The sequence below is a fragment of the Rhodotorula graminis genome (assembly GCF_001329695.1).
Source record: "Rhodotorula graminis WP1 unplaced genomic scaffold RHOBAscaffold_2, whole genome shotgun sequence".
NCBI lineage: Eukaryota > Fungi > Basidiomycota > Microbotryomycetes > Sporidiobolales > Sporidiobolaceae > Rhodotorula > Rhodotorula graminis.
In genome coordinates, this window is record NW_017264929.1 from 1,700,207 (window position 1) to 1,723,222 (window position 23,016).

At 69.0% G+C, this 23,016-nt stretch overlaps 10 protein-coding genes across 10 annotated transcripts; 4 read left to right on the plus strand and 6 right to left on the minus strand.

Moving 5' to 3' along the window:
* Positions 1-140: 140 nt before the first annotated feature.
* On the plus strand, positions 141-1,571 carry RHOBADRAFT_51681 (glycosyltransferase family 2 protein; the record flags this gene model as incomplete). Its single annotated transcript, XM_018415962.1, has 3 exons — positions 141-611; positions 700-909; positions 984-1,571. The coding sequence occupies 3 exons, from the start codon at positions 141-143 to the stop codon at positions 1,518-1,520; spliced, it is 1,218 nt and encodes a 405-aa protein (XP_018273931.1). The 3' UTR covers positions 1,521-1,571.
* Positions 1,572-1,657: 86 nt separating this feature from the next.
* Positions 1,658-3,063, minus strand: RHOBADRAFT_51682 (uncharacterized protein; the record flags this gene model as incomplete). Its single annotated transcript, XM_018415963.1, has 5 exons — positions 1,658-1,871; positions 2,018-2,219; positions 2,296-2,397; positions 2,467-2,759; positions 2,832-3,063. 5 exons carry the CDS (start codon positions 3,061-3,063, stop codon positions 1,711-1,713), a joined length of 990 nt encoding a protein of 329 aa, XP_018273932.1. The 3' UTR covers positions 1,658-1,710.
* Positions 3,064-3,362: 299 nt separating this feature from the next.
* Positions 3,363-5,221, plus strand: RHOBADRAFT_51683 (uncharacterized protein). The gene is made up of 3 exons (XM_018415964.1): positions 3,363-4,150; positions 4,227-4,698; positions 4,767-5,221. Exons 1-3 carry the CDS (start codon positions 3,425-3,427, stop codon positions 5,084-5,086), a joined length of 1,518 nt encoding a protein of 505 aa, XP_018273933.1. The 5' UTR covers positions 3,363-3,424; the 3' UTR covers positions 5,087-5,221.
* A 576-nt stretch (positions 5,222-5,797) lies between these two features.
* Positions 5,798-7,554, minus strand: RHOBADRAFT_11905 (uncharacterized protein; the record flags this gene model as incomplete). The annotated part of the gene is made up of 5 exons (XM_018412068.1): positions 5,798-6,157; positions 6,242-6,373; positions 6,458-6,818; positions 6,917-7,063; positions 7,121-7,554. The coding sequence occupies 5 exons, from the start codon at positions 7,552-7,554 to the stop codon at positions 5,798-5,800; spliced, it is 1,434 nt and encodes a 477-aa protein (XP_018273934.1).
* Positions 7,555-10,579: 3,025 nt separating this feature from the next.
* RHOBADRAFT_48059 (uncharacterized protein) lies at positions 10,580-12,426 on the plus strand (the record flags this gene model as incomplete). Its single annotated transcript, XM_018415089.1, has 8 exons — positions 10,580-10,635; positions 10,789-10,814; positions 11,049-11,114; positions 11,250-11,340; positions 11,448-11,460; positions 11,538-11,736; positions 11,807-11,914; positions 12,018-12,426. 8 exons carry the CDS (start codon positions 10,580-10,582, stop codon positions 12,056-12,058), a joined length of 600 nt encoding a protein of 199 aa, XP_018273935.1. The 3' UTR covers positions 12,059-12,426.
* Positions 12,427-12,556: 130 nt separating this feature from the next.
* RHOBADRAFT_51686 (uncharacterized protein) lies at positions 12,557-15,438 on the minus strand. Its single transcript, XM_018415965.1, has 3 exons — positions 15,258-15,438; positions 15,117-15,174; positions 12,557-15,042 (listed from the first exon to the last, which is right to left on the minus strand). The coding sequence occupies exon 3, from the start codon at positions 15,039-15,041 to the stop codon at positions 12,591-12,593; it is 2,451 nt and encodes an 816-aa protein (XP_018273936.1). The 5' UTR covers position 15,042; positions 15,117-15,174; positions 15,258-15,438; the 3' UTR covers positions 12,557-12,590.
* A 731-nt stretch (positions 15,439-16,169) lies between these two features.
* Positions 16,170-18,378, minus strand: RHOBADRAFT_41887 (uncharacterized protein; the record flags this gene model as incomplete). Its single annotated transcript, XM_018413969.1, has 7 exons — positions 16,170-17,321; positions 17,447-17,590; positions 17,693-17,805; positions 17,872-17,936; positions 17,993-18,066; positions 18,140-18,226; positions 18,307-18,378. The coding sequence occupies 7 exons, from the start codon at positions 18,376-18,378 to the stop codon at positions 16,170-16,172; spliced, it is 1,707 nt and encodes a 568-aa protein (XP_018273937.1).
* A 197-nt stretch (positions 18,379-18,575) lies between these two features.
* RHOBADRAFT_41888 (uncharacterized protein) lies at positions 18,576-19,117 on the plus strand (the record flags this gene model as incomplete). The annotated part of the gene is made up of 3 exons (XM_018413970.1): positions 18,576-18,764; positions 18,828-18,900; positions 18,963-19,117. The coding sequence occupies 3 exons, from the start codon at positions 18,576-18,578 to the stop codon at positions 19,115-19,117; spliced, it is 417 nt and encodes a 138-aa protein (XP_018273938.1).
* Positions 19,118-19,386: 269 nt separating this feature from the next.
* Positions 19,387-20,917, minus strand: RHOBADRAFT_51688 (uncharacterized protein). Its single transcript, XM_018415966.1, has 8 exons — positions 20,837-20,917; positions 20,641-20,676; positions 20,523-20,537; positions 20,380-20,406; positions 20,236-20,255; positions 20,095-20,132; positions 19,948-20,021; positions 19,387-19,855 (listed from the first exon to the last, which is right to left on the minus strand). The coding sequence occupies exons 1-8, from the start codon at positions 20,888-20,890 to the stop codon at positions 19,619-19,621; spliced, it is 501 nt and encodes a 166-aa protein (XP_018273939.1). The 5' UTR covers positions 20,891-20,917; the 3' UTR covers positions 19,387-19,618.
* Positions 20,918-21,033: 116 nt separating this feature from the next.
* Positions 21,034-23,005, minus strand: RHOBADRAFT_51689 (uncharacterized protein). Its single transcript, XM_018415967.1, has 5 exons — positions 21,728-23,005; positions 21,506-21,655; positions 21,369-21,438; positions 21,226-21,301; positions 21,034-21,166 (listed from the first exon to the last, which is right to left on the minus strand). Exons 1-5 carry the CDS (start codon positions 22,739-22,741, stop codon positions 21,085-21,087), a joined length of 1,392 nt encoding a protein of 463 aa, XP_018273940.1. The 5' UTR covers positions 22,742-23,005; the 3' UTR covers positions 21,034-21,084.
* Between the last annotated feature and the right edge of the window lie 11 nt (positions 23,006-23,016).

The following is a 23,016-nucleotide window of genomic DNA, read 5'->3' on the forward strand; positions in this document are numbered from 1 at the left end:
CTCGAGTGAGTGGCAGGAGCGAGAGCTGGTCGTCGGTCGCGTCGTCGCCGTCGGGAGCGGGGGCAGCTGAGCGTCGTCCTCTCTGTCCACCACCTCGGCTCGCTCGCAAGAGAGCTCGCAGCCACCAGAGCACCCTCAGCATGGCTCTGCGCTGGCGCACCGGCGTCGCCCACCTCGGGCCGGCCCACCTCGCCCTCGTCTTTGTCGCGTCCTTGGTCGTCTCGCTCGTCGTGTTCCGCCCGGCGTCGACGAGGCTGTACAACCCGCGCATCAGCGCACTCTACTCGCCGCCACACCCAGACTCGACCCCGAACCGCACCCCGATCCACAGCTCGGTCGTCGTCCCCGCCTACCACGAGCGCGACAACCTCGCCCCGCTCGTGCGCGCCGTGTTTGCCAGCGTTCGCGACCCGCACGCGACAGAGGTCCTCGTCGTCGACGACAACTCGCGCGACGGCACCGTCCAGGAGGTCGAGCGCCTCCGCCGCGACGAGGGCTTCAACGTCGAGCTCCTCGTCCGCACCGACGAGAACGGCCTCAGCTCGGCCGTCCTGCGCGGCTTCGAGCGCGCGAGGGGCAACAAGATGCTCGTCATGGACGCCGACTTGCAGGTGCGTCCCCCCTTTTCCCCTCCCCTCTCTCGCGCGTCCTCGAGCTCACCTTCCCCTCCCCCACCTCTCCCCTTCCGCCCACGCACAGCACCCGCCTGCCGCCGTTCAGCCCCTCCTCGACGCCCTGTCGACCTCGTCCCCTCTCGCGCTCGGCACCCGGTACGGCCAAGGCGTCAGCATGTCCAAGGGCTGGCCCCTGCACCGCCGCATCATCTCGTGGGGCGCCCGCGTCCTCGCGCGCCCGCTCACGAGCGCAAGTGACCCTATGACGGGCTTCTTTGCCATCACCAAGGAGCAGGTGAGCCCTCTCCCCTTCTCGCCTGTTCCCTTTTCGAGAGCAACTCGCTCATCCTCTCTCCCTCGTCGTCACAGTTCCACCGATCGCAGCCGCTCAACCCGTCGGGCTTCAAGCTCGCGCTCGAGCTCCTCCTCAAGTCGCCCCTGCCGGCGGGTGCGACCCTGCCCGAGGTCCCGTACTCGTTCGGCCTGCGCACGAGCGGCTCGTCCAAGCTGTCGAGCAAGGTCATGCTCAAGTACGTCGGCCAGCTCGTCACGCTCTACGTGTGGGCTTGGGGCGCCTACTTCCACCTCGCCGTCGCGCTCGGCGTCACACTCGTCGTCGCCGCCGGCGGCCGGGTCCTGCGCTTGCGGGCGAGGAAGATGACGCGCGGCAAGGAGTACCCGCTCGGCGGCTTCCACCTCGACGCGGGCACGCCGCCGCTCAGCCCCAAGGCCAAGGGCAGGAGCGCGGGCGGTGGGCGACTCGGCGGCAGCGGCGGTGGGGCTGGGAGCGGGGCGGGCCGGCTCGCGGCGTGGTCGAGCGGCGGCGGCGGAGCGGCGGGCTCGGGAGGAGCAGGAGGCGGGAGCGGCGCAGGGCAGACGGTCCTCGAGCGCAAGAGACTCGTGTAGATGTGCGCGCTCACGCAGACACTCGTCGTCTTCGGAAGTTTTGGTCCTCTTTGCGCGAGCGGCTCGAGAGCGACGAGAGCTTTCCTCTTGGGACTCGAGACGAGAGCGCGCCATGAGAGCTGCGTAGTAGCACATAAGTTACAGCTGCTGCTCGACAAAGGACACGCCCGCCCTCGCCCAGGACGCCGGCTCAGGCAAACACCCTGCGCTTCTCGAGCGGGTCGTCCCGCTCGCCCGGCTTCATCTCGTCGAGGCGGACTTGGCGCACGGCCTGGGCGTCCTTGCGGCCGCGGTACTTGACGGCGCGCGCGAGCTTGGCGCTCGCGAAGCGCTGCGACGACGGGATAAACTCTGCGGGCGGCACGTGCGAGCGGGTCAGTCTCGGGATCACGACGCTCCGACGGCCTCACGTGGACAGCACGACCTGCTGCTCGTAAGAGCTGCAGATCGCGCACACCGAGAGGGTCCAGAGAGAGAGGGGAGAGCGCTCGACGCACCCTTGTTCTCGTACAGGCACGCGCCGTTGAAGCTGCCCTCGAAGATCTTGACCGGGTTGAGGACGAACCTCGGGCCGACCTCGGACAGCGACAGGTGCGGCATGCCCTCCTTCTGCGCCACCTTGCGCGCCTGGGCGTCCGTCAGGGCCTGGGTCGACGAGGTCGTCTGCGCGAGCGCATCGGCCGAGGGCGTGTCGAGGATCTGCGAGGGGTGCCCGAGGTGGGTGAGCTTGACGCTCAGAGGGCATGGAGAAGCAGGGGACGAGGGAGAGACGGACCTGGTAGTTGCGGAACCAGATCTTGCCGTCGACGATGCTGAAGTTGATGACATGGTCGATGAAGGGCTTGGCGCGGCGCGCCGTCTTGGGGACCGCGAACGTCTGCGCGTTACGGCGAGGATGTCAGTGTCTTCGTAAAGTGACAGAGAGAGAGAGAGAGAGGGGACGGACGTGGGTGAGGACCTCCTTGATGAGCTGGAGGTGGGGCTCGTCGTCGAACTGCTTGTCAAAGACGACGACGGGCCTCGAGCCCTTGAGGCAGTTGCCCGTCATCTTCATCTCGTCCATGGTGTGGAGGTTGAGGACGTGGAAGCGGACCGAGGGCCCGTTGGGCGCTTTGGCGGCCCACAGGTACAGGTCGTTGTGCTGGCGGCGCGCCTCGAAGAAGAGGGCGTTGTTGCACGACGAGAGGTAGCACAGCTCGTTGAGCGAGGGGAGGTTGTGCTTGTCCTCAAGCTTGGTCTCTGTGGGCGTGCGCTGCCAGCGTCAGTGACGCCGGACGAGGGGAAGAGCTGATGAGAGGGAGGCGGACGAACCCTTCTTGGCGTGGGGCATGATGCTCAGGAGGTCGGTCATGAGGTGGCGCTGACGCTGCGAGATGCCACGCGAGCTGGTGACGAGCACGCGCTGCTTGTAGGGCTTGGGCGGAGCAGCTGCGGCGGTGGTGGTCTGGTCGGCGGAGGTGGACGAGGTCGAGGTTGCGGCGGCGTCGTCCTGCTGCTGGCGCTTGCGCTTGAGCGACTGCTTTGCGAGAGCTGCGGGTGCCATGCTAGCTGGCGGGTAGCTTGAGCGGGCGAGTGGTGGTGGGGAGGAGGGACTCGGCTCTCTCAGCCAGCTCGAGCTCGAGGGAGACGAGGCGCGACGGCGGCTGGTCCGGATCGAAATCTCCGCGGAGAAAGCTTCGACGCGCTCGATCAGCTCGTCGTCGCGCCTCGCTCTCGGCTCGCACAGCCAGCGCACCTGCGCGCGCACACCAACTCGAGGCGCGTCTATCTGCACAAGGCGACGCAGCGAGCACGCGTTCGCCGCCTCGACCTCGTCGCCCCACCCGACTCGCCTCGCCTCATCTCGACCGCGGCCGTCCGACTCGCACCCCGGCCCAGGGCGCGCGCGCGCAGTGACGGCGAGCATGGAGGTCGGCACTCTGGCGAGCACGGTCGTCAATGGCCATGCCCACCGCGCCTCGGTCGGCGTCGCCAGCCACCTCCCCGCGACGACGACGAGGGATTCCGTCTCGTCGTCCGTCTCGCGCGCGCCCTCGCCGAGGATGACGGCCCGCAAGACGGACCCGATCCCGCACGCCGAGTCGTTCCAGCGCATCCGCTTCTCGCCCGCCGCGTCGCCGAACCCGAGCCGCAGCTCGTCGCCCCTCCTCGGCGCGTCGTCCGGCGGCGGCTCGACGCCGCTCTTGCGCGCCTCCACCTCGTCGACGACGACGTCGTCCTCATGGCTCCTCCACCCGACGGCGGCCGTCCAGGCGCCCGACATGGGCGCGCTCGCCCGGCGCGTCTCGATGTCGCTCAACGAGTACGCCCACGCCGCCGCTCGCCCGTCGACCTACATCCACTTTGTGCGGTCCCTGCACCCGTCCCTCCTCGCCCTGTTCGTCGTCGCCGTCACGGCCACCCTCTCCAACAAGTCGCTCCTCCTCGGCTTCTTCCACGGCCTCACCTACTCGCTCACGAGCTGGCAAATGCTCTGCGCGACCGGCGGCACCGTCCTCGCCCAGCGCATGGGCGCCTACCGCCCGCAACGCATCGCCACCAAGCACAACCGCGAGCTGCACGTCATCGCGTTCGTCTCGTCGTGCGAGATCCTGTGCTCGGCCCTCGCCCTGCGCCTCATCCCGGTTCCCGTGCGTCCTCCTTCTCCCTCTCTTTCTACCTCTCCTGAACCTCGGCACTCACACATTCTCTCTCGCACGCGCGCAGTTCCACGTCTCGCTCCGAGCGGCGTCGCCCATCCTCACCCTCGTCCTGTCGGTCGCCTTCTTGCACGAGCGCGCCACCTTGCGCTCGGCGTCGGCCCTTCTCGCCGTCCTCCTCGGCGTCGGCCTCACGTCGCACAACGAGGACTACCTGTCGCTCGGGTCCCTCCTCCTCATCGCGTCGGCCGTCCTCCTCAGCGCCAAATCCCTCCTCCTCACCTACTACCTCCAGGCGCGCCTCAACCTCCACCCGCTCGACTGCCTCGCCCGCATGTCGCCCCTGTCGGCCGTCCACTGCCTCGTCTTTGCCCTCGCCAACGGCGAGCCGAGGCGCCTGTGGCGCTTTGTCCAGGGCCAGGAGTTCACGCGCGCGCACGTCGCCCAGGTCGCGCTCAACGGCGTCCTGAGCTTTGCCGCCGTCGCGCTCGCCCTCGTCGCCGAGAAGAAGACGCGTGCTCCCGCCATGGCCATCACGAGTGCGTCCCCTGTTTCTCTCTCTCCTCGTACGCCCTCCCGAACTCACTCGAGCTTTCCGACCTCGCAGCCCACGCCGCTCAGGCCACCACCATCCTCTCGTCGGTTCTCCTCTTTGGCCTGCGTCTCTCGCCGCTCAACTTTGTCGGCGTCGCCGTCACGCTCGGCGGCGGCGTGCTCTACGCGCTGTGGGACGCGCGCGACAAGGAGCGCGACGCCTGGCTGCACTACGCGGCGGGCGGTCAGGTTGGGGGAGGGGGGTTCGGGCTCGGGCTCGGGTTCGACGGCGGAGGAGGAGGAGGAGCGAGGGATCGCGACGGCGAGGGTTTGCCGACGAGGGCGCCTTTACTGCCGCCGCCGCCGCCACTCTCGGTGCAGAAGCCGGACTGAGCATGCCGGGCTCGGCCTCTCGTCGAGGAGGACGTCTCGAGGAGCGCATCATAGAGCTACGGTCTGTCTTTGTCGTAGCAGGAGATGGAGGAATGCAGGCGTGCACTCCTCTCAACGGCGCGAGCGATGCGGTCGAGCCCCTTCTGTTTCTGCCTGTCGTCGAGCCTCTCTCGCACGAGACCGAGAGAGAGAGAGCAAGGTGATTGCGACACGGACAAGAACAGCAACAAAATCGACAGGGGTGGGTAAAGGGAGACAGGAGGAAAAGATGGGGAGAAGTACGGGAGAGGAGGAGGAAGGACACGCTGCGCCACGCTCACGCGGGCCGCTGCGCCTCGACACCGAGCCAGCCCTCGTCGACAGCCTCCTTGTGCGACGACGATGGTGGCGTGTCGACGCGAGTAGCCTGCTGCGGCGCCTGCACGAGGATCGCCTCCTCCCCGTCGACCGGACCCGCACCCTTGCTCGCACCCAGCTGCGGCCCCGCAGCTCGTCCAGCACGTTCTCGCTCGCTCCCGGCGCCCTCGACATCGTCGTCGCCGAGCGCCGAGCCGTCCGTGCTCTGCAGCTCCCAGTCCTCGGGCTCGCTAAAGCCCTCGCTCGCCTCGTCGAGGTCGGCCGGGCCCGACGGCGCCCGCATCGACGCCGCGTCGTCGACGCCGAGCTCCGAGAACGAGTCGTCGCCTGCTGCTGCGGCTGCTGAGGACGAGGCTAGTGCGGCGTGCGCGGCCGAGGGTTGAGCGGACGAGGTCGTGCGGCGCATCCACCGAGGCGGCGACGGGGCGATCGAGAAGATTGGCGCCGACGTGCGCGAGAGCTGTGCGGCATTGAGTACACGAGTACGTCAGGAGGTTGTCGGCGAGAACGCGGGAGGACTGGCGAAGAGTGGACATCGCGACGCACCTCGGTCACCCTCGAGCGAAAGTCGTTCCAGTCGCGCTCGTTCTCGATGACGAACCCGAGAAGCATGCTCGGGTCGAGGCTGGCGAGGGCACACTTGCGCACGCGCTCGCAGTGGTACGTCGCCCACGCGCTGTCGGCGTACGCGTCGAGGAGGAACGCCTCGAGCTGCTGCGCCTCGACGGGACGGGCGCTCGCCGGACCGAGGGAGACGTGCTCGGCGGCGCGCACAAGGCTGTCGTCGGTCGGGAGGACGAGCGGAACGGCGGGACGAGGGTGGTGCGGGTCGATGTAGAAGAGGGCGTTGGCCTGGGCGCCGACAAAGTAGTACGAGGACGAGGGGCGGCCGCCGGCGATGCCGACCGACTGCGGGATGCGGAAGATGGTCTGCAGGAGCGAGACAGTCAGATACGAGTCCGAGGAGGAAACGGAGAGAGAAAGAGAGAGGGAGGGAAAGAAGCCGGGGCGCACCTTGACCGCCTCGTGGTAGATCGGGTTGATGCCGTCGATGCCGAGGCGCAGGTTGATGAGGACGAGCACGGGCTTCTGCCACCGTGCGCCGTCGGCCGCACTGCTCGCCGCGGCGACCTCGCTCTCGTACACGGTGCCGTCCATGCAGCTGACGACGCTCAGGCCCGCCGCGCCGTAGCCGTTGACGAGCGACTTGATGGCGCCCGCCGCCGTCGAGGGCCCGAACCACTCGCCGACGTCCTTGCCGAGGCGCTTGCCCTCGAGGGCGAAGCGGTGCACCGAGAAGGGCGAGAGCGGCGACGGGTCATCGAGGAAGAGCGACAGGAGGCGAGCGTAGGTGCCCGCATCGGCGACGGTCGTGCTCGTCGAGCCGGTCGTCGGCGGAACAGGTCGTCGCCAATCTGCGAGGACGGTAGGTCAGGGACATGTTCGACTGAGAGAGGAAAGCGAGAAGAGGACGCACCTCGGCCGAGGTGAACTTTGACGAGCGCGTTGGCCAACAGGCTCTGCCCCGTCCTCAACATGCAGCCCCAGCCCGCATCGGTGCTCAGCCCCCGCTCCTCGCTCGGCGACGACACTGGACCTGCTCGTGCGCCGCGCCCGATGCTCATGCCGAGGTTGCTCAGCATGCCGCCGACGCCGCTGCCGCCGGCGGTCGAGGACGACGAGGGTGGGTCGCACGGGATGAGGGGGAAGTGCGAGCGGTAGGTGAGGGCCGGGCGCGAGTAAAAGTCGTGGTAGAACGACGCGGGCCAGCCGTGGATCGTCGCTGGCGGAGGAGCGGGGGACGAGGAACGGCTCGAGGGCGAAGAAGGGGGGATGCCGGTCGACGCTGAGGGCGCGAACGACGGCTGCTGAGGGGGAGGAAGAGCCGGCGACTTGCGCGCCTTGGTCGGGCTGTTGCGACCTCGTCGGCCGAGGGCCGAGACGCCCTTGCGCTGCCCCTCGTCCGCCTCGACCTCGCCGTCTCGCTCGTCGTCGACCGGGGCCGGCGCTCTCCAGCCCGGGTGCCGCACGCCGAGCAGCCAGATGTCGTCCTCGCACCGGTCGGCCTGCGAGTCCGAGTCGAGGAAGTACTGCGCGGCGCGGTCGAGCATGCGGTCGAGCGGGCCGAAGCGCGCGCCGGTCGACGACGAAGCCGAGCCCTTCTTGAGCGGCGACGACGACCCGGCAGGCGAGCTCGGCGCTCGAGGCGGTGCGGTGGACGAGCGCGTCTTGCTCGGCGACGCCGTGCTGGGCGCGTCCTCGCTCGAGCCGGACTGCTGCGGGAGGTGGTGCGACGAGCTCGACGCGCCCGGCCCGGCGCCCGGGTGCAGCATGCTGCTGAACCAGCCGCCGATGCGGTTGGCGACGTTGCTGTTCGGGCTGAGCGGCACCGCCGCTGCAGGCTCGGACGACGGCGGCGCTGGACCTGCGCCGCTCGACGACGACGGGAACGCCGAGCTCGTCGGTGTGGCGCCGTTCGACGACGACAGGTCGAGCAAGGATGCCGAGCCCGCCGAGCTCGGCTGGGCATAGACGGTGGCGGGCGACGAGTGCGCGTCTCGCGCTCCCGCCTGCGCCTCGGCGTCGGCCGCCTGCTGCTGCTGCTGCTGCTCCTTGGCCTTGGAGAACAGCCGCAAGCCGCTGCGGGTCTTTCTGAGACCACGCGCGAGCCGGCCCTCGCCCGGCAACGACCCGCTCGCCGTCGACGCGCTCGCGACGCTGCTCGCGCGCGAGCTCGACCCGCCGCCGCCGCCGCCGCCGCCCGAGGCCGCGCGCTGCATCGCCTCGCTGATGCGGCGGCCCTCCTCGTCGCCCTCGTCGAGCTCGGCTCGGGCCCACTCGTCGTCCGGCGCCGCCTCGCCGAGCTGAGACGGCGCCTCGAGGCTGCTGCTGCCGGCGCTGCCGGGGCGCGACGGCGGACGCTTGCCCGCCTTGGGCCGCGACGGCTTGAGCGACAGGTTGGCGAACCCTCGTCGCGCGCTCGATGCGCCTGCTGACGAGGTCGACGCGGCGGACGAGACGGACGTGCCGGAGCCGCGGCGGATCGCGACGGCCGAGAGGGGAGCGCCGGTGCTCAACTCGGGCGACGACATGGGCGAGGTCGACGAGGGCGTCGAGGCTTGTCGGGGCGACGACGAAAAGTGCATCGAGGGCGAGGACGAGATCGAGATGGTTGGCGCGGTTGCGGCGAGTTGGTCGGCGACCGGCATGGCCGACGTCGACGAGGCGGAGGGCCCGACCGAGCGGTTGAGGAGGTTGAGCGACCCGATCGAGCGGGAGCGCGTCTTGCGCGTCTTGGTCGGCGAGTCGGGCAGGGCGGCGGCATCCTTGGCGACGGCGTACGAGGTGGGCGAGGTCGACGTCGTCGAGCCGGACAGCCACCGCGCGAGCTTGATCGACTGCGACTGCGACGGCGACTGGAGCGAGCCGTTGGGCGACGAGCGCACTTGCCGAGTGCTCGGGCTCGGGACGCCGCCGGGCGAGTCGTACGAGCCGACGAGGCGGATCTCGTCGAGCGAGGCGCCGTCGTCTGGCGGTCCCGCCACGGGCTTGGGCGAGGCCGCGGCGGCGGGCGATGCACCAGATCGAGAAGGGGTTGCGGTGAGGACGGCGGAACGCGAGCTCGACCGCGTGCGGGGCGGCGGTGCAACGGCGACGGAAGAGGACGCGTCGGGATGTGGGGAGGAGGAGGAGGGCGACGGAGGCTCGGCGGACGGTCTGGTGCGAGACGACATGGCCGCACGTGTACTCGAGGTCGACAGGATGACGGCGGAGGGTAGTCGTCGCTCGTAGTCGAGGTGGCTGCGGGCGGGGACGAGGTGTCAGCGCTGCGTGAGGAACGAGGGCGAGGTGATGGCTGTTCGAGGCTGTCGGCGCTGGATTGCGCGTCTGGGCCACCGTGTCCAGGTGAAAGAGAGGGCCCTCGAGTGCTCGTCCACCCTTCTGAGCGTCGTCGTGCCGTGCGAGTTGGCTGACGCCGAGTCGGTGTTGCCGCACTCGACCTCGAGCGGATAGGGCAGAGCGAGGGAGGGGTGACGCACCTCGTGACAGGCCCAGGTGTAATTATGTGCGAGTGTTGCGCGGCTCAGACGGCTCGTTGAGCGCTCGCGAGAAGGTGGACCAGAGGCCCCGAGGTGGAGCGCGTCGGACGACGACGGCGGCGGCTCGCTCGAGCGCAAGGCGGTGCGGCGAGTCGGTGAACCGGTACTCGCGAGTCGGCAGGTCGAGTGCGAGCGAGCACTTGGTGCGCGAGTGAGTCGCTGGGGGTCGTCGTCGTCGTCGTCCGGCCGGAACCGCTGCCTCTCTCTTTGTTCCCTCCCACTCGCTCTGTCGCGTTGCTCTCATGCGCACGTTGCTTTCGCTGCATCTGCCCGCCTCGTCAGCTGCCCCGCCACCACACGCGCGACCCGCTCGCGGTGGCACCCCTCGCCGCCAGCTCGCAGCCGCAGCTCACGGGCTCGCTCGCTCTCCTCTCGTCGCTCGCTCGAGCCGGCTGCGCGTCGTGCTCGACGAGTACAGGACCGTACTCCCTAGATGGCCGCCGCGCCGGCGGTGGATCTGGGTCGTCCCAGCTTCGCCTCACTACCGTCTTTCCTTTGCTCGCCGCGAGGCCCGCGACACGCTCGTCGCCCGGTCCAACCGGCCGCGCTCGTTGAGGGTGGCTCGACGCAGATGCTCGTCGCGCTCCCGCGAACAGCTCGCTTTCGTGCCCGGTGACGAGGAGGGCTCGCGCCGCACCCGGACCGCGACGCTTTCTCTCGTCTCCTTCACCCGCTGTTGCCCTGCAGTCGGCCCTCTGGCTTGAGCTTCTGTCGCAGGCGACGCTACGGCGTGACTTTACAGCGGCGCAAGCCTGTGCGTCCTTCTCGCCGACGGCGGATCGGCCTCAGGAGCGAACGCGCTGGGAAGAAAGCCGTGCTTGCGGTCCACGGCAGCCGCTCGGGTTCTGCTCCGGCGGTGTACTGGACGGTCGCAGTCTAGAGCTGGAGCCAATCGCACATCTGAGCCGAATGAGCGAGGCGAGCGAGCGACACACAGCCAGGGGTCGGGGCGAGCAGGAAGAGGAGGCTCGAGCCAGCTCATTCCTCCGCAGCGACGGCTGCGCAAGCGGTTGCGCGCTCGAACAGTAGCAGTGTCATGTGGCAAGCCCCGGACAGGATCGAGAGCGACCAGTGGCCTGAGCGAGCGAGAGAGTGAGGCGGATCTGGACTTGGCCGCGAGCGCGCGGAGGTTGCTCGACCACCACACCTCGTCCCGCCGCTCCGCCCCACCGCAACCATGTGAGCCCGTGTGACCGTGTGCACCTCAAGCGCAGCATCGACTGACCCTGCTCTCGCACTCGACAGGGGATCCGGCTTGTCAAAGGCGCTCGGTGAGCCCTCGCGCCTCGTCCACCTCCGTCGCGCAAGGTCCCCGATCCCACCTCTACGGCCCTCGAGCTGACCTGTCGTCTCCCGCAACCTCTTCCTCGCCCTCAACAACGCCACCTCGCACGCGCTCGCCCTCTCCCGTGCCTCCCTCACCTCGCTCCCCTCTCTGTCTCGATCAACCCTTCCCTTTCATCGCCCCGCCTCGACTCGGAACCATGCCTCGGTGCGCCCCACAGGCAAGCTCTTTGGCAACAAGGAGATGCGCATCCTCATGCTCGGCCTCGACGCAGCAGGCAAGACGAGTGCGTCCCCCCTCCCTCTCTCCTTCACGGTGGCTCCTCGCGGCGACGACGAGGGGGGTCGTGCAGGCCCTCTTGCCGTCCCTCGTCGATGCGAGCTGGACCGAGACAAGCTCACACTACCACCCGCCCTCACAGCCATCCTCTACAAGCTCAAGCTCAACCAGTCGGTGACGACCATCCCGACCGTCGGCTTCAACGTCGAGACCGTCACGTACAAGAACGTCAAGTGCGTCCCTCTCCATTCTCACGCGAGATCGAGCTCCCCTCGAGGGAACCCGCTCGGTGCAAGTTGGCGACCAGGACGCACTGACACCGTTCCCTCCCCTCGCGCAGGTTCAACGTCTGGGTGCGCTCACCTCTCCCTTCTCGGTCACGCAGCCGCAGCGAGGGACGCCAAACTGACGCCCCGGCACACACACACAGGATGTCGGCGGGCAGGACAAGATCCGACCGCTGTGGCGACACTACTACACGGGCACCCAGGGCCTCGTCTTCGTCGTCGACTCGCAGGACCGCGACCGCATCGACGAGGCACGCGTCGAGCTCCACAAAATCCTCAACGACCGCGAGATGAAGGACTGCCTCTTGCTCGTCTTCGCCAACAAGCAGGACCTGCCCGACGGTGCGTCGCCAGCTCCCTCCTCTTCCTCATTCGCCGAGTCACAGTCTGACCATCCCTTACCCTCGCACAGCCATGACGCCGACCGAGGTGACAGAGAAGCTCGGCCTGTTGAGGATGAAGGACCGCAGCTGGTACTGCCACCCGTCCAACGCGCTTGACGGCGAGGGCCTCTTTGAGGGTGAGTTGCCGCTCGTTCTCTCTTCTCTCCCTTCCCAGGTCACCATGCTCGAGTCCTCGAGGCGGCGACTGACGTGCGGGACTGACACGTCTTTTCCTCGCAGGCCTCAACTGGCTCTCGCAGAACATCAAGGCGCAGAAATGAGCGCGCTCGCCGGCCGCTCTCACCTAGATCGCCCACCAGCACTTCGCCACTTTCATCTCTGCGCGATCGCGCTCTCCAGCATATCTTAGTCGCCGTGCCACACCCCGTCTCTCTCACTCGCACGGTCCTCCCTCATGCACCCTCCTCGTCGCACGATACCCATACGCCCACTCGCTCTCGACGTCGCCGTCACCTATCTTCTAGCAGTTCTAGCCTCTCCATCGTTGTACCTTTGCCGTCGTGCCGCCTAGCACCTCTTGTCGTCCCGGCAGCCCTTCCCCCCTTTCCCCTCCTCTCTCGCTCCCCCTTCCGGTCACTCTCTCTCTTGATCGTCCTCTCACGGTAATACCAAGACGGCCCTCAGTCCTCACGGGCCCCACGAAAGTCGTCGAGCAGCAGAGAGAGAAAGCGAGAGCTGCTTGCCTCGAGAACTGCACCTGCTCGAGCCAGGTGCAAAGACGGTCTGATCACTCTCGATGGCGACGAGCGCAAGAGAGAGAGAGGGTCACGAATTGATGTCAAAGAGTATCTGCTACACCTCGTCGCTCTCCCTGCGCGCCCGCGCGATCCAGTCGCCGACCTCGTCCTTCGAGAAGCCGCGCTTCTTGCGCGACCCGAGCCGCACCGCCTCGTCGCTCGCCGGCACGACCGGCGCCCTGGGCTCGACGCGCCCCTCAAAGTGCACCTTGCGCGGCGACACCGGCGGGAAGCGGTACGCCGCGAGGCCGGGAGCCGTCGGCGAGGGCGCGGGCGGGTACGACACGAGGCGCGCCGACTTGCGGTCGGACGGCGACGCGCGCGTGCGGGGCGACAGCGCCGGGACGGCCGGCGCCGAGAAAGCGCGCAGGACGAGCTTGGGGCGCGGGGCTGAGGCGGGTCGGCGCGCTTCCTTGGGCGGGACGGGCGGCGGCCGGTCCTCGGCCTCTTCGAGCGCTCGGACCTCGACGTGTGGGTCGACGGCGGCCGGGGACGGCAGCGGGCTCATCGCTGCCGCAGCGACGAGCTCGTCGACGAGGTCGTCGAGGATGGACGTGCCGAGCGACGACGACGTGCGCGACGGGATGGGCCAGTCGACGCTGGCGGCGACCTTGCTCGCCTCGGCGCCGACCGGGGCGAACGTCGACGCACCGAGCGCCGCGCTAAAGTCGACGGCGAGCGCTGTGTTGCGGCTGGCGGTGGTCGACATGTCGAGCGACGACTGGGCAGTCGTTGGCGCCGACGAGCGACCCGACGAGCGCATCGTCATGGGCGTCAAGGTGCCGCCGTGCTCGGTCGACGACGCGTCCGAGCTGGGGACCGAGTTGCGCGTGTTTGCCTGCCGGCGAACGGCGGCGACGGGCTCGAGGCGCAGCATCTGGGGCGGTGCCGGGAAGGCGTCGAGGGTCGAGGACGGGAGGTCCGACTCGGCGAAGCTCGGCGCGAGGCTGTAGCGCGAAAACGGCCGGCGCTCCTCGCCCGGCGGCAGGGTGCGGTGGCCGCGGCACGCCTCGGCGTCGGGCGATGCGCTCGGCAGGAGCTCGTCTCGCGCCGGCGGCGAGAGGCCCTCGGACAAGCCCTCGTCGAGCGCGACCGATCGCGGGAACGAGTTCGAGCTCGAGCTCGACAGGAGCGACGGCCTGCTGAGGGTACTCGCCGGCGACATGCACCGGGCTGCGCTCGGCGAGAGGCAGACGAGGACGTCCGCTCCACTCGGACTCGGAGACGACGACGACGGCGAGTCCTCGGCGACCGAGCCGAGCATCGACCGTGGCGACAAGGGCGAGATGTCGAGGCGAGTGCGCGATGCTGGCGACGTCGAGGAATGCGGAGGAAGCCCGTACTGGGTGGCAGGGACGGACAGTCGGTCGAGGCGGCCGAGGCGGGTCTGCTGGCCGGCGGGAAGTGGGTGGGACGGCGGGAGCACCGCCGATGCGGGACGAGGCGGTCGAACAGGAGGGATGACGGCGGGCGCCGAGTCGCCGTGAGGGAAGAAGCCGTCGCTGCCGGGAAAGGCGAGCTGCGGCGAGGCGGCGATGAAGCCCGACAAGTCCTCGTTGCTCGACCGGGGTCGAGCCGGCTCTTGGACGGCGATGGCGGTGCGCGCCGCCTGCTCTTGGACCCTGGGGCCGACTGGCGAGGCGGAGCGGGCCGTGCGCGCGCTCCTCGACGTGGGCGAGAGCCGCGGCGACGCAGGGACCGCCGCCTTTGCGCGCCGTTCCTCGAGCTCGGCGTACCGGTTGACGCTCATGGGCGCGGCGGCCACGATGCGGATGGGCCCGCGCACCTTGGCGCCCTTGAGCCGGCGAGCGGGCGTGCTCTTGGGCTGGCCGTACAGGACGGCGCTCGCGACGGCGACGTCGGCCTCGTCGAGCTTGTCGGGGTGCGCGAGGAGCACCGAGAGACGGTCGCGCGGGAGGCGGTTGAGCGAGTTGCGGAACGAGTGGAACGGCATCGCCGGCGCGGCGACCGAGGCGGGCTCGTCCTCGTTCGAGCTCGCACTCGACTCGGACCACCTCGACGACCTCGCCGGCGGCAGGTGAGGCGACTCGAGAGACGTCCAAGGCGTCGCCGATGACGAGGTCGACATGCTGGGCGCAGCGGACCGAGCGGACCCACTCGAGCCCGGCCTCGCCGTGCGGGACGAGGTCGGCGGACCGCCCGGCGCGACGCCGTAGTCGCCGACGACGAGGCGAGGTACCGAGCGGACGCTGCGAGTGTCTGCGAGCGTCTGCTCGGCCTCGCGCTGCTGCTCGATCGCGTGGGCGAGGTACTGCTGCACCTCCTGACGCTGTCGCGCCTTCTCCTCGTCGTGCTCTGCCCGCCCGGAAGCGGACCTGCGCTGCGAGCGCCCTCGACGGCTGAAGCGGGAGGTTGAAGTGGTCCAGGCGGACGCCGAGAGGGCGAGGTTGGCGTCGAGGAAGGATGGGCGAGACGACGAGCCTTTGGCCTTGGTGCGGGTCGAGCTGTCGGTCGCGGTGGACGGCCGAGAGTGGACGTGGCCCATGCTGTCGACGGGGGACGGGTACATGTCAGCTCGGCACGTCTGGCGCTGGGGAACACGGCCTCGGGCGGGACTCACTCGTTGCGGATCGTTGACGCGGGCGACAGGTGCAGGAAGGGACGAAGAGCGAGTACTGCTGCAGGACGGGACGCCTCTGTCAGGTCCGTCACATTCAACGCGGCTGGTCGAGAACGAGAACTGGAACGACCGGCGACGCACCAGCGATGCCAGGGGGTGTCTCGCCTCGAGGTGGACGAGGTCGCGCTGAAAGTGGTCGGGTGTCGGCGTCGGCGTCGACTGGGCCGGCTGACAGCGGTTCCGAGTAGCGCGGTCGACCAGCTAGTGTCGAGTGCCGGTGCTCGCGCTCAGGCAGGAGCTGTGGCGGGAAGCAGAGAGCTCGCCGTCGACGGTCGGCGACGTTGGCGGTGGCCCTCGAGCGCCATCGGGTCCTGACGCGCGGGACAGAGTCGCGCCGGGTTCGAGTGCTGAGGGCGACTCAGCCCCGGGCGGGCGAGGGCTCATCACAGCCGAGTCGAGCAGTGAGCGCGGTCGGAGAGAAGGGCGGGACCAGGGCGGCCGTGTCGCCGACTGCTCGTCGCGGAAGGCTAGCGCTGTGGATCCCTCGGTCTGAGACTCTGCTGCTTGCCGCTTGCAGGCCGCTCGCACTTGAGGTGAGGCAGAGCGGTGGCCGGTCGTGCGCCGCATGAGGAAGGCAGTCACGGTCACGCCGTCGACAACCTCCTCGCGCTCCGGCCTGCGCTCGCGTGAGCTTCGTACGCGCTCGTGGCGCGGCCGTACCACTGTCTCGGAAGCGCAGCGACAGCAGGGGCGACCCGGGCGGCGGCGGCGACCCTCGAGCAGGAGATGAGCATGCGCGTCGACTTGCGGACGGACCTCTCCTTGTCGAGAGCTCTCCCTTGCGGCGTCTCTGCCGTTGTCGAGGCAACGAGCTCGCTCAGCTTGACAGCATGTCTCGACGATATCGGCTCTGACACCCTGCCCGTCGCCGCGAGGAGCGCGAGGCAGACATGGGCGAGGACAAGCTCTCGCACGTCCCTCGCAAACTCTCGACACGACACGGGGCAGCTCAGCCGGGCAACGATGCCTTGCACGCCCGCTCTTCGACCTCGCTCAAATGGCGAGCCAGCCCGTGTCCTTCGAGAAGTACGGGCAGTCGCGCGGGTTGACCGGGGCGATGCCGGCGCCGACCGCTCCCTTCATCTCGCCCCACTTGGCCTCGGACACGCCGATGGCGGCGCCGGCTCCACCGAGCATGCCGACGCCCTGGATGCCGCCGTCGAGCTCGATGCGGATCTTGGGCGCGCCGGCCGACGTCGCGACGCTCGGGCGCACGGCGGCGACGGCGGGAGGGCGACGGTACGCGACGGCGCGTTGGCGAGGCGGCTCGGCGCAGAAGTCCTCGACGGGGCACTTGCCGCACGGCATGTCGGTCCAGCCGATCGTGGGCGCGTACGACCGGATGAGGCGGTACACGTACTGCGTGCCCGTCTGCGACTCGCGCGCCGCCGCCGCCGCCGCCTCGTCGTCGTCGTCGTCGTCGTCGCCCATGCCCGCATTGCGCTCACCGCCGCCTTGGCGCCTGCTGCCGCCGCGAACGCCGTCCTCGCTCTCGCTCGAGCTCGCGTCCGGGTCCGACGACGAGCGCTTGACGCGCCTGCTCCCGCGCTTCTTCCTCCGCTTCGACGCCTTCTTGCCGCCGTCCTCGTCGTCGCTCGCGGCGCCGCCCTTTTTGCGACAGCGGCTCGGCGCGTCGTCGTCCGAGTCAAAGTCCTCGGACTCGGACTCGCTCGACGCCTCGGCGTCCGACGCGAGCTTGGCGCGCTTGCGCCGCGCCTTGCCGTTGGCGTTGCGCTTGCCCTTCTTCGAGCTGCGGCGGCGCGCGTCATCATCCGACTCGCTCGACGACGCGTCCGACGAGCCCTTGCGGCGCTTGGACGACTTGGACGACGCGCGCGCCTTGCCCTTGCCCTTGCCGTCGGTCTTGCGCGACGACGCCGTGTCGTTCGACGTGCTCGTGCCAAATGTCGACGCGTCGCGGTTGACGAGGATCTTCTCGACCTGGCCGTCGTACACCATGAGGTCGAGGAGCGCCTCGACGTGCTCCTGCTTGAGCTGGACCGAGATGACCTCGAGCTCGCTGATGTTGCGCAGGACGTCGTGGACGGTAGGGAGGTACGGCGTGGCGGTGGCGGGGTAGATGGGGCGGAACTTGACGGGGTCCGAGGCGGATGGGTCGGCGATGGTGATGGAGCGAGGGATGGACTGATGGCGGTACACGGGTGGGGGGCGGAGGTAGAGGTAGGGAGGGCGAGAGAAAAAGCAGAGGGTCAGTGACCGGGTCGAGCAAGGTCTCGAGGAGAGGGCGAAGAGGGGCCGGGCCGACGCACCTTGTCGGTCAGGTACTTGTGGACGACGCGCTTGAGCATGTCGACGAGCTCCGTGTCGAGCTCGTTGTCGGTGAACCAAGGCCCGCCCGTCAACTCGACCGAGGGCTGGATGCCGGAGAGCATGTAGATCTTGCGAGTCGGGTTCTGCGTCGAGGAAAGGCGAGTCAGGGCGGCTAGGTCACTTGCAGCGCGTGGAAGCGATGTCGAGTCGCCCATCGCGCAAGGAGGAACAGGCGCGGGACGCACCTTGACCGACTTGACCGTCTTGACCTGTTTGCGGCTCTCGAGGGCCTTGAGCGCCTTGGTGACGGTGCCGCTCGGCAGGCCCGTCTTTGTCGTGAGCGTGCGGCTCCAGATACCTGTGCGCGGTGAGGTAGTCAGGGCACGGCCGAGACGGTGGAAAGAGTGGACCGCGAGGAGCGTACCGAGGTCGCCCGACTCCTTGATCTGGTCGAGGACGAGCTTCTCGTCGGCGTCCATCGAGCCCATCCTGCAAGTGCGTGGGTCAGGCGGGTAGTCTGAGACGTCGAGAGGGAGGGGACGCACGCCTTGGCCTCTTCCTTGCCGAGGAAGCGGAAGAGGATGGCGCCCGAGTCGGTCTTGAGCATCTGGAGGAGGTTCTGTGGGGCGTCGACCGGGTCGCGTGTGAGCGACGCGCGCACGGGACGATTCAGGAGGCGAGAGTCGACGGACCTTGCGGAGGAGGCCGTTGATGGCGTCCATAACGCTCGAGTTGATGCTGAGGCCGCACGAGGCGAGGAGGTCATGCTGGCTGATCTCCTGCGAGAGGACGGGGGGTGCGAGGGTCAGGGATCGCGCGTCTCGGGGAGTGAAGGAGGCTGTGGCGAGGCTGGACGGACCCCCTTTGGCGCTGCGAGGCCGTGGTTGAGGAGCTTGAGCTCGAGCGGGGTGAGCTTCTTTGCCGAGGCCATGGCGGCGCCTGCGCCCGAGTTTGAAGCGCGAGGCGGCATGATGAAGGTGCGGCTACCGCTCTGGCGGGGCAGCTAGTCGCCCGAGGCCGAGGGCGGTTGTGGTCGAGGTTGAGAGCCGTGAGTCGGCCAGACGAACGACGACGACGACGAACCCACCTCGCTCGCCTCGTTGACTCGTCCAAGTCGAGCTCGTGCACATGGACAGCACCTGCGAGCCCTCGGTGCAGGCCCACACGCTCGTCCTCGACCTGTTCCCGTTCGACTCAGCCTTCTCTCAACCTCTGTTCGCCTCGGTCCTCGTCCTCTCGAAAGGCGCCGTCCTCGTCTCTGTGGGCGGTCAGCCGCTCCCCTATGCCTTTGCCAAGGACTCGAGCGTCGCCATGACCGTGCGTCCCGTCTCCCTCAGACCCCGCCGCCGCCGTGAGCTCACCTCTTCCTCTCCCCACCAGCGTCCGAATGCCCCTCCTTCAGCGACTAGCCTCGGCCCTGCATCGTCCTCGACCTCGTTGGCGGCACGACTAGGTGCGGCACCATCTCGCCGAGCCTGCGACCGAGCGAAACCTGACCTTGCTCTCCTCCCGCAGCGAAGCGCTACGCCTCGCAGGTCTTCCTCACCCTCGACCTCGCCTCGCTCGCCGACGGCGCCGCAGGCCCTTCTGCCGCCGACCGCGCCGTCATGTCCATGGAGAAGGCCCTCGTCACCGAGCTCGACAAGGTCCTCGAGCGAAGGAAGGCCTGACTCGCGTGCTCGCGTCCCTCGGTGCGTCGCCACGTCCTCTCCCTCCAAGTTCCCGTGCGGACAGCTTTCGAGTACATTTCGGCGGCCCTGCGACTGACCGCTTCCTCGTTGCGCAGGTCTCGCGGCAGGCCCGCACCTTGTCGCTCTCGTCCCCTCGCACTCGCAGGCCTCGCCCAAGCTCTCGTCGTCCCTCCTATTGTTGTAGTCCCCTCGTGCCGTGCACCCATTCTTCTCTCGTTCGTGCGACTGTGTGACAGAGAGCGCGAAAGAAGAATAGAATGGCCCGAGGGGTATCAATGCACGTCGAGAAAAAGCACAACCTCCTTCCTCCTTCTGCTTCGCCGCCGCCGCCCGCATGTCTATCAGGGCCGACGCTCGGCCCGCTCGCATCGCCCATGCGCTCAAGTGCCACGCGCTGCACCCTGCCCTCCTGCCGCCCGGGAGCGAGCCGATGGACCTGCTCGGCCCCTCCCCCGCGCGACGACCGTGCGCGGTGCCCGCTCAGACCCCCTGCACCGTGCCGTACTCGCTCTCGACGCCCGGCTCGAGGAGCGCGGCGTGTCCGAGGATGAGGACGCTGCTGCTGCCGACGAGCCAGAAGAAGGACGCGATGGGCGCGCTGATCCACAGGATCGGGATCCCGACGATGAAGAGGAGCATGTACAGGTGCTTGGGCTCGACCGTCGTCGACCCGAACTGGACCGGCTCGGGGATGAAGCGGTTGATGCCGACGTAGCCCTGTGCGTCGACACGAACGAGAACAGTCAGTGAGGTGCCGCTTCGACGAGAGGGAGGGTCCGACAGAGGGAGGAAGGAGGCTCGGGACGCACACCGATGAGGAAGGCGAGCGCAATGAGGAGGAGCGGGTTGGTGAGGAGCGAGTAGACGGCGAGGAGGAGGATTACTGCGAGGGGGGCGAGGCAGGTCAGGGTCACGCGCACGACGCGACGGGCTGCAAGGGAGCGAGGCGGACGCACGGAGGATGTAGTTGCCGGAAAAATAGTTGACGTTGTACCTGTATGCAGCGCACGTCCTGTCAGTACCCGGCTCTGGCGGCCGGACGGGCGAGGATGGTCCGGGGAGGGAGAATGGGGAGGGCGAGAGGATGGCGAGCCCACTTGACGCGTCCGGTGGCGACCTGTGGGACGAGGATACAGCGTCAGTGGCTGACTCGTGGCCAATACTGCGAGTGCTCGAGGCATGGCCCGAGTCGCTGTGCGCTCGACCAGCGACAGGCTGTCCGGGAGGAAGAGAGGGCTCACGCTCATGTCTGCGGGCCTCGACACACGCTGCAGGACACAGGTCAAGAGTCAGTGGTCCGATCTGACACTGGTTCGCGCTCGGCGAGCGTGCGAGTGCGCGTCGCACGAGCGCATCGCCTCGTCAAAAGGTGCCGCCGGCTCACCTGCATGTCGAAGAACTGCGGCACGGGAAGAAGCAGAGTCAGTACCGCAGTATTGAGTACGGGCTCTCTGCGCCGGTGCAGACAGCCTCGACAGAGGGCAAGAGAGGTTGGGGCTCACCTCCTGGGGCGGGCGGAGCGACTGCAGCCGTTCCTGCTGCGGGTGCGCGCGAAGGTGCGGGAGAGGCGCATGGTCAGTATCGGTGTGGTGCGCGTGGATCTGGACACGCAGGCAACGGCGCGGGTGGGAGCGTGACTGCTGCGTCGACGCGGAGGGAGATGGGGAGGGGGGGAAGGTGACGAGGCGAGAGGCGCACCCGGAACTGCTGCACGGCGTCGGGCAGGCGCTGCATCAGGGCTTGAGGCTCCATCGTCGCAGTACGAGTCGGGTCTGAGGCAAGCGGGAAGAGGGAGCGAGACGGCAGCTTCCACGACGAGGCGCGACGACCACGGCGAGGCCACGCGCAAGTGGCTCGCCGCAACTCCGCTTTCGACCTCTCTCATGCTTCTGGGTCGAGGAACGCGTTCAATGCAGTGACAAGCAACAGAGAGAGGCACGCAGAAACTACCGGTCCGCCGCGAAGGCCTGCAGGAGGCCACGCAGGTCTCGACTCGCGGCGAGCGGCGAGAGGTCGCTGCGCTGCATGCTGCGGGGAGACGTCGTCAGGCTCGTCGGTGTAGGGAGCGAGAGACGACAGGGACGCACTGGAGGAGAGACACTTGAAGCGAGTCCCACAGCGCGTGGCTGACACCCGCCGCGTTGACGGGCGCCTGCTGGAGAGCTGCGAGCGAGCGAGGAGAGCTCGGTCAGGGACCGCTCGAGACGAGTCTGAGAGGACAAGGACGCACTGTCGAGCTCCGAGTCGGCCTCTTGCACCGACAGCGCCGTCAAGAGGTGGTGCACGGCGTCCTCGTATTGCTGCGAGGCGAGCAAGGGCAGGTCAGGTCCGGGTCCCTCGAGCTCAGGGCGCGCGAGCAGGACGTACGCCAGTGTTCATGTTCGCGACGGCGAGGTTGAAGCGGGCGCGAACGTAGCCCGGGTCGATGTCGATCGCGGCGAGGTAGTACTGCATCGCGAGGTCCGTCTTGCCCGAGTTGGCGAGCGTCGCGCCGAGGCGGTTGAACAAGAGCGGGTCCTGCATGTCGAGAGAGAGAGCGCGAGTCGGTGACGGTCACGCGAGAGAGGAAGGGGAGGAAGAGGGACGCACGTCGGGACGGACAGAGAGAGCGGCGCCGAAGCAGTCGCTCGCCTTCTCGTAGTCCTCGCTCGCGTTGAACAGGACGCCGAGTCCGACCTGGACGTCGGCGTCGACGTCGGCGGCGCCCTTCTGCTCGGCGCGCGACTGGGCGAGGCGGATGAGCAGGTTCGACAGGTACGTGTGGCGCTCCGTCATCGACTCGGGGAGGGCGGCGCCAAACAGGCCGCGGTACTGCTCAATCTCGTTGGCGTAGCTGGCGCTGCCCTCAGACGCGATCGAGTCGACCCAGCGGTTGATCTCCGCGTACGCCTCGCCGCGGCGACCCTCGTTGGTGAACGAGACGGCGAGCGCGAGGTGGGCCGCACCGCCGGCGACGAGTGGGTCGAGCTCGAGGGCGCGCTTGAGGGCGGCGATGGCGAGCTCCTCGCGCTCGTTTTGCTGCTGCTTGAGCCCGAGCGACAGCCACGCGCCGGCGTTGGTCGGGTCGCGCTGGACGTCGGCCTCCTGCTGGAGGAGCGACTCGTGCCGCTCGTGGAGCGCTGACGACAGGTCATTGACGGCGGCGTGGTGCTGCGCGTGGTGGTGCGTCGTCGCGGCCGGCGCGTGGACGTACGGGTTGTGCTGCGCAAAGGCGTAGCCGTAGCCGACGGCCGACATGGCCTCGTCCTGGCTGCGCGGCTTGAGCCCGGCCGCCGTCACGTCAAACTCGTCCCACGCGCTCTGGAGCGCGTCCCACTCCTGCTGCTGCGCGTTGAGCGTGCGCGTGCGAGGCGTCGCCGTCGCCGTGCGCCCGCCGCCGAGCGCGTGCCCGCCGACGATCATGCTCGGGTCGTCAAAGTCCTCCTCCCACGACGACTGGGCGAGCGGGACGTGCGTGTCGGCGGCGCGCGCGAACGCCTCGTCGTCGCCGTCCGACGCGGCGAGCGTGCCGCCGTCGCCCTGGAACTGGAACGCGCGCCCCTTGCCCTTGTCGCGCGACCTGCCCTCGCGCTCGGCCCGGACCCGGTCCTCGTCGTCCCACATACCCTCGAGCGTCTGGTAGCCCTCCTCGAGCTCGCGCACGAGCTGGGCGTTGCCGGCCTGCCGCTCGGCCCACGCGTGCTGCTCGTGCGCGTGCTGCGCGACCGGCTCGCCCGGGCGCAGGATCGGCGGCGCCGTTCCGCCGACTCGACCCTCCTCCTCGCGCTCGACCTCCCACGGCACGCTCGTCGTCGCCGCGAAGCTCGACGCCCAGCCGTCGTTGCGCGCCTCGGGCTGCGACTGGGCCGTCGCGCCGCCCGGCTGCTGCTCGACGACCT